This window comes from Anabas testudineus, chromosome 4 (genome assembly GCF_900324465.2).
Source record: "Anabas testudineus chromosome 4, fAnaTes1.2, whole genome shotgun sequence".
NCBI lineage: Eukaryota > Metazoa > Chordata > Actinopteri > Anabantiformes > Anabantidae > Anabas > Anabas testudineus.
In genome coordinates this window covers 4417336-4431965 of record NC_046613.1, presented here as the reverse complement: position 1 = coordinate 4431965, position 14630 = coordinate 4417336, and the positions used below count along the sequence as shown (strand labels likewise).

Genomic DNA, 14630 nt, shown 5'->3' with positions numbered 1-14630 from the left:
GCGCTGGCTAGTTGGACCATCCCCCGAAAGCCTGAATGTGTGCAATAATTTTTATTGTCATTAACCCCTAGTGCACTGTCTCCATGCCTCAGCACTTATAAACCCATAATTTCACCCCTCAACCTCAACACACAGCCCCGACAGAAAGGCTTGTTGATACTGGATTTAAAAAGTTCCCTAACAGGAAAAGGCAGCTGCTGTATACTGACACACTGAGTAGGATATCTTTTTATGGCACATCCCTAAATGTTTCTAATCTTTCTCAGCTAATTATTTGCTATCTGAGTACACTGCCATTTTTAATTACTCTGTATTAAATGAAAACACAGTACAATGAGAGACCTATTTTATATTCAGGATTTCTAATTACCAGTTTCTCTTTATAGACATTTTCTATCTCTCTGATCATTTAGATAACAACTTTCATCATCATCTTTTGATGTTTACAAAATTAAAAAAAAAAAAAAAAAACACATCAAGATTTATGCTGCATATTTGGCTCCTAATAACATTTGCATTTACTAGTCAATTAACTTGATTAAATTCATATTCCAAGTCTGATTCAACTTTGGTTGCAAGAGACATTGCTTAGCGAATTAAATAGTGGAATGAGCAAAATGTTGCAACAGAGAAATGGAGGTGGGGGGGGGGCGCTATGTCAGGTTTTATAATTCTGTAAACAATGCACAACATGAGAAATTACACGCTACAAGTAATATAAGTCACATAAGGCATGTCTGTCTGAGGTAAATGGGCGTTCCACTCATTTGGTGTATTTCTTTCATCATTTTTCCAAAAGATAATAATTGACATTTTTGTCTATGATCATCAGTGTGATCTCTGTGGACTTTAGCACAAGCCCTACACAGCACATTAGTAAAACATATGATGCCTTCGCTGCATTCCTGCCCTACAACCTCGCCAGTATCTCCCCTGACACTGTATTCCCACAAGCGAGCACTATCTTGTACATTCTGAGCAATTAGTAGCCTTAACATACCCAGAGACATTCATTTGATTTTAACCTCCTCTGTCCAATTAACAAAATGTAGGTTGGAAAATAAATGGCAGACGCCTAAGCAAATTAATTATGTGTCCACCAAGCTGTTAGCCTGCATGCACAGAGCAGGGGCTGGCAATAAGAGCTGGGCACACACTGCCATATGGCGTGTGTGAGAGCGGACATCGTATCGGGGGTGCAGTGGTACAGCCCAGAAATTCTCACACATATTTATGTCTCGGTCACAAAAGATATCTAACATATGTCATGAAATGCTGGAGAATGAGACTATTAGAAACATTTTTCTATTTGTTTGTTTTGATGATTGTTGGATATTTAATCCTACCGTGACATTACTGTTCACTGCAGAAAATTGTTTCTGCTCTAAACTGCTCTTTTGTTTCCTGAGCTAAAGAAAACTACATTTCTGTAACAGCAAGAATTATTTTAAGGGGCACTTCTGAAACTTACACTTACTCATCGTGAGGATAAGTACTCACTGTGTGAAAACAGTTCGAAAATGTTTTCTCTAGCTGTGGAATGATTTTCCCAAAGTTTAATGTAATTATATCATCAGGATATGTTGGCTTGGGACTTGGGACTTAAAGAGTATCTGGACTATCATTTCAACCAAAATCATGTTCAGCCATGTCTTATACACAATTTGAGCTGAAAACCCTCCATAGGAAGAAGTTTATTAAATGGTAGAAAGGCTGAACACTTGGTGTAACAATACCAACACCCTCCTAAAGCACTGTCCACATCAGACACAGTGCTTTTTGGCAAAGTTTGGCTATGGAACAGCAAGAAGGGCAGTCTGCTCAGCTCTGTACTGCTACAGAAAATGATCAACATAGCCACCTAGAGGTAACATAAAATAACACTGGTCTCATTTTAATGGCTACAATAACCCAATTCCTCCTTCTGAACAGGACTGTGACATTAGATTATTGGCACAATGATGATAATTAACATAAATCATGATGGTATTATGCAGCTAGACATCTAATCCACTGGGATCTGGTAGCAGTACACTAAATACGTCTGATAACAGCAGCATGAATAATAATCCTACTCAGATATTTGACTGCAGTTGTTTTTGTTCCCAGCACCAGTTCTCACCCTACATTTCAACTACATAGTATCTGACATGACTTGTTTATCGTTATTGAGGCAAACCGTTTTAACTTCACTGACCAAATCACAGTTCATGATGCTCGGAGCTGCTGCTTCATAGCAGTCCATAGTCCATAGCATTACTGAAAAAATATTTTGTGGACTGATGAAACCATATTGAACCATTTGGAAAGAACACACAGCATGAAAACATCATCCCAATCGTAAAGTATGGTGGAGGAAACATTATGATTTGGGCCTGCTTTGCTGCATCAGGGCCTGGTCAGCTTGCAGTAATTGAGGGGAAGATGAACTCCCAAGTGCATCAAAACATTCTTCAGCCTAATGTGAGAATGCCTGTACATCAGCTGAAACTGAAAGTTGGGTGATGCTACAGGACAATGAACCAAAACGCACAACATAATGGCCTCAGAAAAACAAAATCTGCCCTTTGGAGTGACCAAGTCAGAGCTCAGACTTCAACCCAATAGAGATGCTATGAAATGACTTGAAGTGAACCACACACACAAGACGTCTAAAGAATATGACAGAGCTAAAGCAGTTCTACAGGAAGAATGGAATTCCTCCTGAACAATGTGCAGGTCTGATCCACAGCTACAGGAAGCACTTGGTTGAGGTCATTGCTCCGGATTTGGGGGGGGTTATTAAACCAGGTATTAAATTAAGGTTTTTATGGTTGTTGTCCATAAAGACATGAAAGATCGGAATTTTTTCTGTCATTATTTTAGGCATCATATTTGTTAATTCTCTTGACTTAGATGAAGCTCAGATCATGTTTTGTGACAAATTAGTGCAAAAAAGCACAAACTTCCACATATTTTTTCTTTGTCTTTGTTTGTGTAAGACATGAATCTTTTGTCCACGCACACATCTGGTTATGCATAACCCTGGATTCTAATTTCCATGACATCAGCCTGCATGAACCGATTCTAAACTGGTGGTTCACACAGTCATGTAGTGTAGATGTTACACTGAGGGTAAAGAGAGGGTGAACCTCAATGACTCCCCTCACCTTCCCCATTTCTGCAGCAGAACAGAGCACCTTCATCTCTACCAACAGCACAATTTCATGCTAAGTAGCTTGGAACGCTAGCTATTAACTCTGAGGCTACAATTAAAAGAATTTCATCAGATAATGTATCCTTCACCAGATTAAGCGCAGACATATCACTGTTGACTAGTACAGCTGGAAATAGATTTAAGTTGGTATTTACTGACATGCTTTAGGCATCAAATACCATTAATTTGTCCAACTAATAGACCTAGAATAGTAGATCTGCTTGACTTCGAAAACTGATAGGTAATATCTGTCAAATCTACTTCCTGATCAAGCAGGAAAAACACGTCTCACTCTATATTTTACCGTTTTTTTTCCAATCATTACAGGATTAATGTGAAAGTTCTGCACTTTCTTTCTGGCTCATGCTTCTTTCCATGTGTTGTTATAGATGCTTAGGACTCAGGACTGAAGATTTTGCCTAAGGGGATGTGATGGCCTGTGTTAACTCACATGTGTTCCTGGGGTTTGGATATGATCTGTATGCACTGTCTATATATACATGCATAGTTTGTACAGTACGTGATTCGTTAATTCAAACTGTACATGCTCTAAGAGTGTTACACTGAATTCCTAACATCTTATTGACACTAAAACCCTGGGAGATTCCATCTAAATTACAATTACAGTGTCACAGCAGTCCTAGCACAGACTTGATGTGAGTACAGTGTTTTTGGTTCACTTGTACCTTGAATGAGGCAGCATGTATAAATTCATAAATAAACAAATGCCTCTGGAGTTTGATAGAAAAGTCACTCAGCAAGTACAAAGTCATGTTACATACATTAAATTATATATATTAAACACAAAATTAGTAGTCTTTTGGTTTTTCTTTTGCATGACTGGTGTAAAATACAAATCAAATGCTACATTAGAAGTGTACTGTGAAGCTTTGTTTCAGTATGATGTGCTTTGTCTCCCTCGAGTGGCCTGAAGGATCAACAAACATCACTACTCACAGTGCAGTGTGTGATGACAAAGTATGTTCAAATGTTAAGCAGAAACAGACCTTTTCAAAAAAAGACATGTTGACAAACCAAAGCAGCAAACAAACAGGTGAGATTAATTGTGTTTTTGATGATTTCCTTCCTTTCAGGTGAGTTAGTTCCTATGGCGGCTGGTTCACAACTGAGATCCTAAAATAGAGCGTCGTGATGATTAATATTATTCATTATAATGGTACAGACGAGTCAAAATGTCGCCCCTTTTTGAAATATGAATTTTCTTTTGCTATTATAAACAGCAAAAAAAATAAAAAATCCACATCCATAAAATCCCAAAAAATGAAAACTGCTATAAAGAGCATGTAAATTGAACAGAACCACAACGTTACAGAGGTTACACAGTAACTGTGTACGTAGTCATAAGTATGTGAAAAGTTCAGTTAGAGACGTTAAATCTAGCTCTTGCTTGCCTGTGTCTGCCACTGCACAAACAAAGGAGTTCACAGTGCAAACTCAGTTTTAACTATGTGTCAACACCGAATAAACTGTCTAAATATTTTCAGCCTGGAAGGAGTTTTCAGGATGTTCAGTGACCTAAAAAACAATGTGCATGTGGACAAAAGTCCAAAACATACAGAATAAGAAAGGTAAAAGAAAAAGAAATAAAGAAAGAAAAACTGTACGTGTGCCTATTGCTGCTTTGCTTCATAAATGGCCTGTCTATGGAGTCGCTTTAATAATCACACGTGCGGAGAACATTTGTGCCTTGAAGCAATTTAAATAAGGCACATATTCGTATTCACTTCTTTTGTTGCACTTGTGAATTACACCGTGTGATTACAATTAAATTAAAACGAATTAAAGGCAACAATCATAAATTAGCAACTAGAAAAATAAAGTGGCAATTTGACGTAAATTACAAAATTACAGTAAACAACAAAAGCGAGGACTCCCCTGATCAATACCCGTCGACTGTTAATTACAAAGCCCGCCTATTTACAACTGTAGAAAAGAATTAAGTCACTTAATTAAAATATAATGGTAAATTAATATGTAATATAATGAATTAATTTGTGACTGACTTAATTCTTTAATTACTATGCGTGATTATTACCGTAGGTGGGCCTTTATTTTTTTATTCTGCTGTCCATGACCACCAGTGTTCAGGCCTGATGCCTCCATAGAAACAAAAATCAGTTTGCCCATAGTTTTCCCTTTATTTCTTGTTTAAAAATTTCTATATGGGGTTTCTTCAGTGTGCTGCTGTGTGCGTTTGTGTTTTTGGAAAGTTTTTTTTCATCCAAGCGTTTTGATATTTCATGCAGTGTTTGGGTTTATAAAGCTGCATTCATTGTGTCATCCACTGTATAAATGTCATCTCCGCCATGCAGCCTCATACTGCACACCTCCACCTCCATGTTTCAGTGTCAGCACCATGCAGCCAGTCACTTTGGTAGTTCTGGTCAGTTTCTCATTAAGTGCTAGTAGCTACTGATGCTACTGACGAGGTGCTGTGATGTTCACAGGTTGTTCTATAAGCTTGGTCAGTAACTTAAACCTATTTGAAAATCACAGGTACAGATACTTTGAGCCTCTAGTTATATTTTTACTGGGTTTGTGTTATAATTTGAATGAAATTAAACACTTTCCCCCTGGAATTAATGAAGTTTGAATGTACTTTAAGTCAAAATGTACAGGTGTTATTAATAACTTTAACAATGGCTTTTATATATTCACTGCCCTGAAGTAGCTCCGTGGAATTCAGCCCTCACTCCTTTGATTAACTCCACTTGTGGATTCCCAGTTTTAAAATGTCTGTGAAAAGGTTCTGGTCCCATCAAGGCTCAGTCCACCTTCAACCTGAGCTTAGTCCTGGTCAAGCAGCCTAAATATAAATATCTGTCTAGGTGTTTCGTGTCATGATTTTAAAAGACCCTTAGAGAAATGAATGCATTTCCAAACTGGACAGAAGCATAAGACTTAACCATAACAAGCTTAAATTGCATTTGGCCTATTAAATAAAACACTAAGGAAACAGCTGCGTATAAATTGACTGTTAAACACTCATGTGCGACTAGTGACATTTTTGTAGGTCTGGCTCTGAGCTAACTTCACCCTGGTCTAGAACAAGCTCGCTGATACATGCTAACGTTAGATCACCAGGATAAGCTGGGTTTTTCACCTGCAGGCATGCACTTTTGGAGGTTGTGGAAGTAAAATAAAGACATAATTGTACAAGATGAGCGGCACTGCAGTAACTGAGTCTGTTTCGTCCAAAGAGAAATTAACCTGCGTCGCTACTGGCCCTGGGTAACAAGCACTAAAGTCACATGTAAATCATACTTCGCATTACGAGACAGTGGTCTCTGAATTTCTCTGTTGTTCTAACTATACACACATATTGGCCTGCATTTTAAATAAATGGACAAAAGAGCATTGTTTGGAAAATGTATATATTAATTAGTAATATTAATTTCAACAAAAAAGCTCAACAAAGATCTGAATTGCATTTTATTGTTTTTATTGGAAATTGCTGAAACAATTCCACGAGAATTATTCAGTCAAGGCAACTCCTCATTTACCAATTAGTAGTGTGTTTAATATTTAGATGCCTATGCAAATATTAAGAAGTAATGCATATCCACAGTGGGATAACCAAATAAAGTTTCATCTCACACCTGACTGCATTTATGTGAACTGGTGAGTCCCTTCCTAAAAACAGGATACCGGTCAAAGTATGTCATATTTTACTTTTAATGGTTTTACTGCAAGCATTTTACTTATTTCCAGGTTGTGCGTATGTTGTCGTCAATTGCCTTCTTTTCTTGCAGTTTGATCAGAGTTCCTGAAATCACGCTGCAGTCTTCAGGTTGGGGTTGCAACGGTGTGAAACTTTCACAGTATAACTGTGTTAGAAAATAGCACTGTTTCACAGTATCATGGTATATCACTAGTATTACTAGTAGTAGTAACAGCATTATCATCTGTTCTAATACTTAAAAGAAGGACAACAGAAAGGCTTAGAATCAGTGGTAGAGGAAGTTTTCACGTTTTACTTCAGTTAAAGTACTAATAGCTGATCATACAGCTAAAGTACTCTCCTGCAATACTGCTGTACTGAAGTGTTATCACTAAAAACATTTGTTAAAGAATTAAAAGTAATCAATGCAGAAAATGACTAACTATATACATACATGTACATATGCACTACAATATGTTATTTCCTTAGATTATTATCACTCATGTTCTGATGTACTGAAAAAGCAGGGCTTTACTGTTGTAGTTGGTTGAAGTGGAGCCCTTTTCCATAATTTTGTTTCCAACGAAAACAATTTTCATTAAGGATTAATATGATGATTATTTTCTCCTTTAATGGACTTATTCATTAGTTTGTGAAGATTCTGAAAATGATCAGATACAAGTGCTTGAAACGATTATCGCGCACTCTGATAGAACTGTAACTGTGCAACTGATCCTGTCTATACGTTTCACTTACACACAGTCACTTGAGGAAGACGGGATGTGGAAAATTATATTGATTATTTCAGCTGTATTTTTGTCCAATACCAGTAATAAGCATATGTATAGAGTATGATAGCCATCAATTCTCAGACCATGGGATACTGTGTAAGCGTATACCGCTGCAACCCTACTTCAGACACTGCATCCCATTAAATCTTTCTCCAGCTTTTTAAGATCTTCTCTGCTGCATCCAGAGTACTGTCTTGCTGTTAAGAGAATGAAAATGAAAATGTTATGAAAATGTTCTTTACTAGTTTGTTCTGGATATGCGTTTTTACTATGTTGTATTTACCTTAATGAAGCAAAGGCGAATATATTTCTCAAACTGCTTCTGGGACTCCTTTCCAACAAACGCTGTGACTGGAATGGCCGCCAGTTTCTTTACAATATGTATTAAGAGAATATGATCAGTAATTCCAAGTTACTTTTGAGCTGCAATGTGAGTGTGACTACATGAGAAGTAAGAACTACTGTACAGCACAACATTATTAACTTACTTTTTCTTTGATCATCCACTTTACAAACTTGTAATCATAAGCTTCATCATCATCTATATGTGACAGGTCCTGATCTATAATAGGCAGAAATAAATATTCAGTTAGTAGGGTTGGGGGTTAAGTTGAGATTTAGTTCAGTGTAGATCTATGTAAAAGAAAACACCACTGTATATCTACAATAGCTACTGTCTATCAGTTTAAATGTGCAGTAACTCACTGAGAGACGTGATGTCCACCAGCATGAAGTAGCCTCCCTCTGGGATGACAGGAGTCATACCAGCCTCCTGCACAATGGCAGCCATGCGGTCCCTCTTGCTCTCTAGTTCTTCTGCCAGTGAGGTGAAGTAGCAGTCAGGCTTACCCATCAGCTCAACATTCTGCAGCAAACCTTGTGCCACAGCCTCCTGAAGAGAAACGGACACAGACACGCTTCAGAATAACAGTAAAACTTGATATATATTTCTTTAAATGGCGTTGAAGGTGCCTGCAGTATGAAACTGTTGTGCACACTTGCCTGTATAGGTGTTGGGCAGGTGTACACTGAATTCTGCATGACGGTCTGAAGGTGCTTTATCAAGTGTGCAGGTCCTATGGACCAACCGAGCTACAAGACACATGTTTCAATTACATGATGCACAAGAAATGACTGTGGAATATTAGTAGTATAATAGTATATTTGTATTAGTGTTATACATGTTAGTGTTTAGTCCGCTGAATTCTCACCTTCCACCCAGTAACACTAAAGGTTTTGCCTGCACTGCCAACAGTGATTGTTCTGTCCCACATTCCAGGTAGAGTGGCTATAAGAGGAAAATTAAACATATTTAAAATAAGGTTAAAGGCTATTAGTACAGTTTGCTGGTTGAAAATGAAAAAACTAACTACCTGGTTGTAGTGTTGTGTTTTTAAGTAAAGGAATGTGTTATACAAGAGATGCAGGACTTTTTAATACAAACAGGAATGTTGAACTGTAACCATACCGATTTTGATATGCTGGTGTCCCTTGTAGGTGATCCACTCATAAACCTCATCACTGAAGCACAGACTGTCATGTTTAACACAGAGGTCAGCAATCATCTGAAGCTCATCTCTAGTGAAAACCTGTAGGAAGAGGACGGGAATCACCGAAAGTGCTTGTTGTTTTTTATCATATCAAGTCAGCAAGTGCATTTCTCAGATTTACTGATGATGTGACATATACTTACCTTTCCAATAGGATTGTTGGGGGTGTTGATGATGATAGCTTTTGTCTTAGAGTTGAATTTACTGGAAAGCTCGTCTGGGTCAAGGATCCAATCAGCGCTTGTGATTGTCTTCTTTCCAGACTTCTTCTACAAATAGTGCAGTGTCATCTTTCGTGTCATGATCCTTAATTTATAAAACCTCTCTCCAACCAGAGCAGTAAGTAAAGTAAATGCTGTTAATACTGTATGTCACATGTGTGCCAAAACACCAGTGACTTTAGATTCAACTTACTAAGCGCAGCGGTATTAACACAGGCTTGGCCCCTGCCATTCGTACCATAGGCACATAGCAATCAAAGAAAGGTTCTATTATGATGACCTGAAACAAGAAACAATGCATGATAAAATACTATACTGTACATACTGGTAGCATCTTTATAAAAGTATATATGAACTGTTTTAAATGCCCTTACCTCGTCTCCCTCTTCCACTAATCCTTGGATTGAGCAGAATAAGGAACCATAACCTCCTACTGTGACCAGGATTTCTTTAAAGGGGTCAATCTGACGTCCGTTGACCTTCCCATAAACCTGAGAAAGGGCCTTCACCAGAGATGGATGACCCTTTTAAATGCACACAAGACATAAGAAATAGAACAGTAAATGGTGGCTATCTGGCTGTACAAACCATCACATGAATGCTGTAAAATAGCTTACATTGTGAAATGGTTGCTCCTATCGGAGTACTTACAAACTGCAGAATCGTTACGTGAGGGGATGTGAAATTACAGTAACAGTCCACTCAAATTAGTCAGTCCAATGTTGTGATGGACAAACTCACAAAATAGGACTGGAGTGAAGGTGAATATGAAATCTGAATCTACCATGAGTCATTGTTACTGCAGTTTATCAGCCTTACAAAGCCTCTGGTGTACTGGTTCATGATGTCCACTGATGCAGCCTTTGCCAGCGCCTCCTTCACATAAGATGGTGGAGGGATGTCTGGAAATCCTTGACCCAGGTTAACAATGGAAGGGTCTGCTGCCAAAGCAGTGAATGCCACCCTGAACAAACAAAGAAATAAACCAGTAGTGGATAGAACAGAGTTTACAAAATGTTCCCCACCAGATTACCAAAAGTGACAAAATACTTCCAAAGCCGATTCACGTGGACCACTTTCCTCATCCACTTACCAGACATTCTTGTCCAGTCCCTCAATTCTCTTGGAGTTAGTGTGCCGTGACATCATCGGATGCTTCAACATAAAACCACATTATATTATTATATTATTGGGTTAAATGACACCTCAATAAACATGGTATTAAGACGCCAGCTGCATTATGTCAAATACTTTTCTCCAAAACTCTGCAACTGCCAAAAAGAAAAGAATGAGGGAGATACAGGGTCCTTAGGGATAAAAAATAATCATTAACCACTTGCGACTGATCTTTGCTCAGTGGTTTTGTAATTGATACAGCTCTGTCACTGTATAAACTAAATGTATTTACCAACAAGTGTTCAACAAAACTTTGCTATTATAGTACTGGTTTCAATTCACTGAGCCACAACACCTTAACTTTACTTTACATGTCCAACTTTTTGCAGCTCGTTAAGCTAGTTAAGCATCAAGCAAACATTAAGCTCATGAGCGACATTCAAAAGTTTCTGAAGTGGACTGACCTGTGAAGTAGAAATCCTCCTTTTACAGTTTATGTTAAAAGACTGACATGCCAATCTGGAACTATTCAGGACTTGTCGTGCTATGTTCATGCTGCACAAAGAGAGAAAGATGGAAAAGCACAGTGAGAAAGGTTTTTACCTTATCGCGCTCTCCTGTGTTCACTGGCAGTCTGTCTTTGCCTGTATGTTTTCTGTCACAGTATGAGCTACCTACACATATACACACAGCGTCTTGTTTGTTCAGGTAACTGACATTTACAACTGGGACAAACAGATTCGTCCAAAAGTCACCACAGAGCTGAGTGTGGTGACAGGATCTTACCAGTAGATTACATTTGAATCTGCACAGAAAATCAGTCAATTCCTTAATAAATTAACAAGTTACATTATTTAAAAAGGGAAATCCAGCATCAAGTATAATGATTTTCTCCATTTTCTAATCTTGTAAAGTATGCGTGTTAGAGCTTTGAACAGTTTTTTTCCCTAATCCTTTATTGAAAAGCAGTCATTTTGTTAAAAACTGTACAGGTACGGACAACATGGTGAATTCTGACATTGTTAGAATTAAGAGGATCTATCAGGATCAAAGAGATGAAGGTGAGTGTTCCAAACTATTTGGAGAACAAATATTAAAAACATTCTCACACAAAGTAATCCTACAAAACCACAACAGTAGATGGGGCCAGTGTGCTGCACACCAGTTACACTATGAATGGAGGCCTATACTATTACAGCGTTGAAGGTTACAGACACGTTGTGTTTGCTGTTGAAACTCAAAGAAAAACTGTGGGGACTGATCTTGACCCCATCAAATTCGCCTTGCACAGACTTCGTTTGCTGATGGACCACAGGAAACTGGCATGTTATTGGTGATGATTAGTGTTAGCAGAAACCGGTGTTTCGGATCTACCAGTGACTATTTTAGCTGGTAATCATCAGCCATCATTGCATATTCATAACAATATGTTGACTCGTAATTGCTGCATAATGGCTTGACCCGCATTTATTTCCTATTTGACTAAGCAAGACTGCGAACAAAAACATAAAAACACATACAACAATTTAGTGCCAAACAAATGAAAAATAAGCAAAGCTGTCCTGATTAAAACAGCTACTACGTTATGTGTCCGACCAGCTACAGACGTATCCGGCGTATCCGGTCACCAGATAACGTGGTCACTAGTACATGCGAAACACCTGGCTACCGCTGCTAGCTAGCCTTAGCTAAAGTTAGCTATAGTTATGGCCGAGAAGCAGACTGGCCGTGCTGGTTTGTGCAATTAAACACAATGACGACAGCTGCCGACGGTATCTTTTAGAAACACATACCATGTAGTGATAGAAGTTAAGGTGCCGCCAGGTCAGCAACCACAACTTACTTATCGTTACACTGTTTTGACCAGACACAGCTCCAGCGTTCAGGACGAGGAGACAGGCAGGCTGGAGAAAGCGGCGCTTACTTTACAGCGGTCGGGAAATTGGCCTTGTTTACATGCAGATTACGGACAATGGAGAGGAAAGACTGAAGAAACTGCGGCTTATATTTTTTTAAAGATAAGCAGATAGCAAAAACTATGTAAAGCTTGTATTGTTATATGTATTTTCTCATGATGAGGCACATTTAATTCTGCCACATTTCCAGTGCATGACAGGGATTGGTGTGGACTATTTAGTTGTTTACATGAATTTAAAAAAAAAAAATAACAGAGACACCGAACCTCCAGTATCAGACAATCTCCCATAATGATTGTAGCCTAGTGTTCCCCTCTGTTATGTAAAACTGCACAGCAGTCAAGTTAACGTAATCCTACGTAGGCACCGTGAAGGCAGCATTGTGCCAGGCTCTTTTTAAAATAAACGCTTCCCCTCCAAAAATAAAGTAAAATAAAATAGTCAGCACCTGGATTTACCTTAACATATAGGTAAGTGCCTTCCACTGGAGGTTGCTGCAGTTAGTCAGGTCTATGTTCAACTATGTGCAACATTAAGTGTCCAAAGAATGAGGTCAGCTGACTACCTGAATATACTGAATGACCAGTTGACTAGTAAAGCATCAAGCAAACATTAAGCTCATGAGGTACATTCAAAGGTTTCTGAAGTGAACTGACCTGTGAAGTAGAAATCCTCCTTTTACAGTTGGTCAGTTGGTTATTCCATCAATAGAGTTTTTCTTCCCTGATGTCACAGGCATATTCCAAGATGACAATGTCAGGATTCATTGGGCTCAAACTGTGAAAGAGTGGTTCAGGGGGCATGACACATCATTTTCATACATGGATTGGCCACCACAGACTCTAGACCCTAACCCCATTGAGGATCTTTGGGATGTGCTAGAAAAAAAAATCATTAATATGATACAAATTTCTAAACACAGTAGACACTGGACAACCGGTGAGTTAAGAAAGTTAAGAAACATTCTCACCTTCTGGGGTTTTACACAATACAATTTAAACAAGAAATGTTTCTGGTTACTAGTTTAGCTTTTTGCTAAATGCAAGGCCAGTTTTTTTGTATTATCCCCAGTCCCCTCCCACCAGGCAGCTATGAATGCATTGTTGATATGACTGTGCCAAGTCAGCCTGATAAAGTCAAACACATGTGCAGCTGTGAGGCAGTATTCTGCAGCCTTCACGCGCCTGAGTGTGTTTTTTCTGCATCAAGTACAGTCTCAAAGCACTTCTCTTTGTGAGTTAGCAAATGTTTATCCCTTAAAGCTTGACACTAGTTGCATGCAGACCAGCTGAAGAGAGGATTATCTGTGTCTTGACAAGTTTTCTCCCTTGCCTATGGTTATCCAGATGCAATCGCTTTGTGTAGGAATGTATAGATATTTGACTGCCCTCAGGTACTGGCTATTTCAGGTTGTAGGATCCTGCTAATTATGCACTATCAGCATGCTCTGTCTACTGGTTTCTTGATAGCTCAACAACTTAAAGTATAATGTTGCAAAAATAGAAATTAAATCAACTCATAACCACTTAATTTTGTTACTTGCCAGACTTGTTGTAAAGGACACATGTTGTATTTATAGTTTCTTATTAAAACCTAAATGTACCTAAAAAACCTAAATGTAATTGTCTACCAGCTCATCCCCTTACATTGCACCTAGTCTGATGAATCACATTTTCTTTATGTCACGTGGCTAGCTGGGCGCATGTGTTGCTGACCTGGGGAACACATAGCACCCGGATGCACAATGGGAAGAAGGCAAGTTGGTGGAGGCAGTGTGATGTTCTGGGCAATGTTCTGCTGGGAAACCTTGGGTCCAGTCACCCATGTGGCTGTTACTTTGATATGTGCCACCTCCCTAAGCACTGTCACAGACCATGTAAACTCTTTATTGGAAACATTATATACTCAATCCTCAATCTAATCCAGCATTTGTTGGATGTGCTGGACAAACAAGTCCGATCTATGGAGGCTCCACCTCTAAGGAGTCTAATTGAGTCCATGCATATGGAAAGCTGTCTCTCTCCACAATGCCAACATGAACAGAACAACAAACAACGGGCTCCAAATGACCAACACCTACCTGAAATAGTTTTAATATTCATTCAGGTAGATTTAATTGCAAAACCATTATATTAAACTGCACTTGATATAGCTTTAG

At 38.6% G+C, this 14630-nt stretch overlaps 1 protein-coding gene across 3 annotated transcripts; it reads right to left on the bottom strand.

Moving 5' to 3' along the window:
- Nucleotides 1-6876: 6876 nt before the first annotated feature.
- Nucleotides 6877-13161, bottom strand: LOC113152742 (kynurenine--oxoglutarate transaminase 3). Of its 3 annotated transcripts, none has more exons than XM_026346162.1 (14): nt 12400-12494; nt 11021-11111; nt 10534-10595; nt 10260-10404; nt 9815-9964; nt 9634-9720; nt 9363-9488; nt 9138-9258; nt 8881-8957; nt 8672-8761; nt 8375-8561; nt 8158-8231; nt 7953-8039; nt 6877-7866 (listed from the first exon to the last, which is right to left on the bottom strand). In XM_026346162.1, the coding sequence occupies exons 2-14, from the start codon at nt 11108-11110 to the stop codon at nt 7810-7812; spliced, it is 1353 nt and encodes a 450-aa protein (XP_026201947.1). In that variant the 5' UTR covers nt 11111; nt 12400-12494; the 3' UTR covers nt 6877-7809. The 3 variants fall into 3 exon arrangements, with proteins under 3 accessions (XP_026201947.1, XP_026201948.1, XP_026201950.1); XM_026346163.1 differs by having other exon boundaries at nt 12350-12469; XM_026346165.1 differs by lacking the exons at nt 11021-11111; nt 12400-12494 and adding an exon at nt 13129-13161.
- Between the last annotated feature and the right edge of the window lie 1469 nt (nt 13162-14630).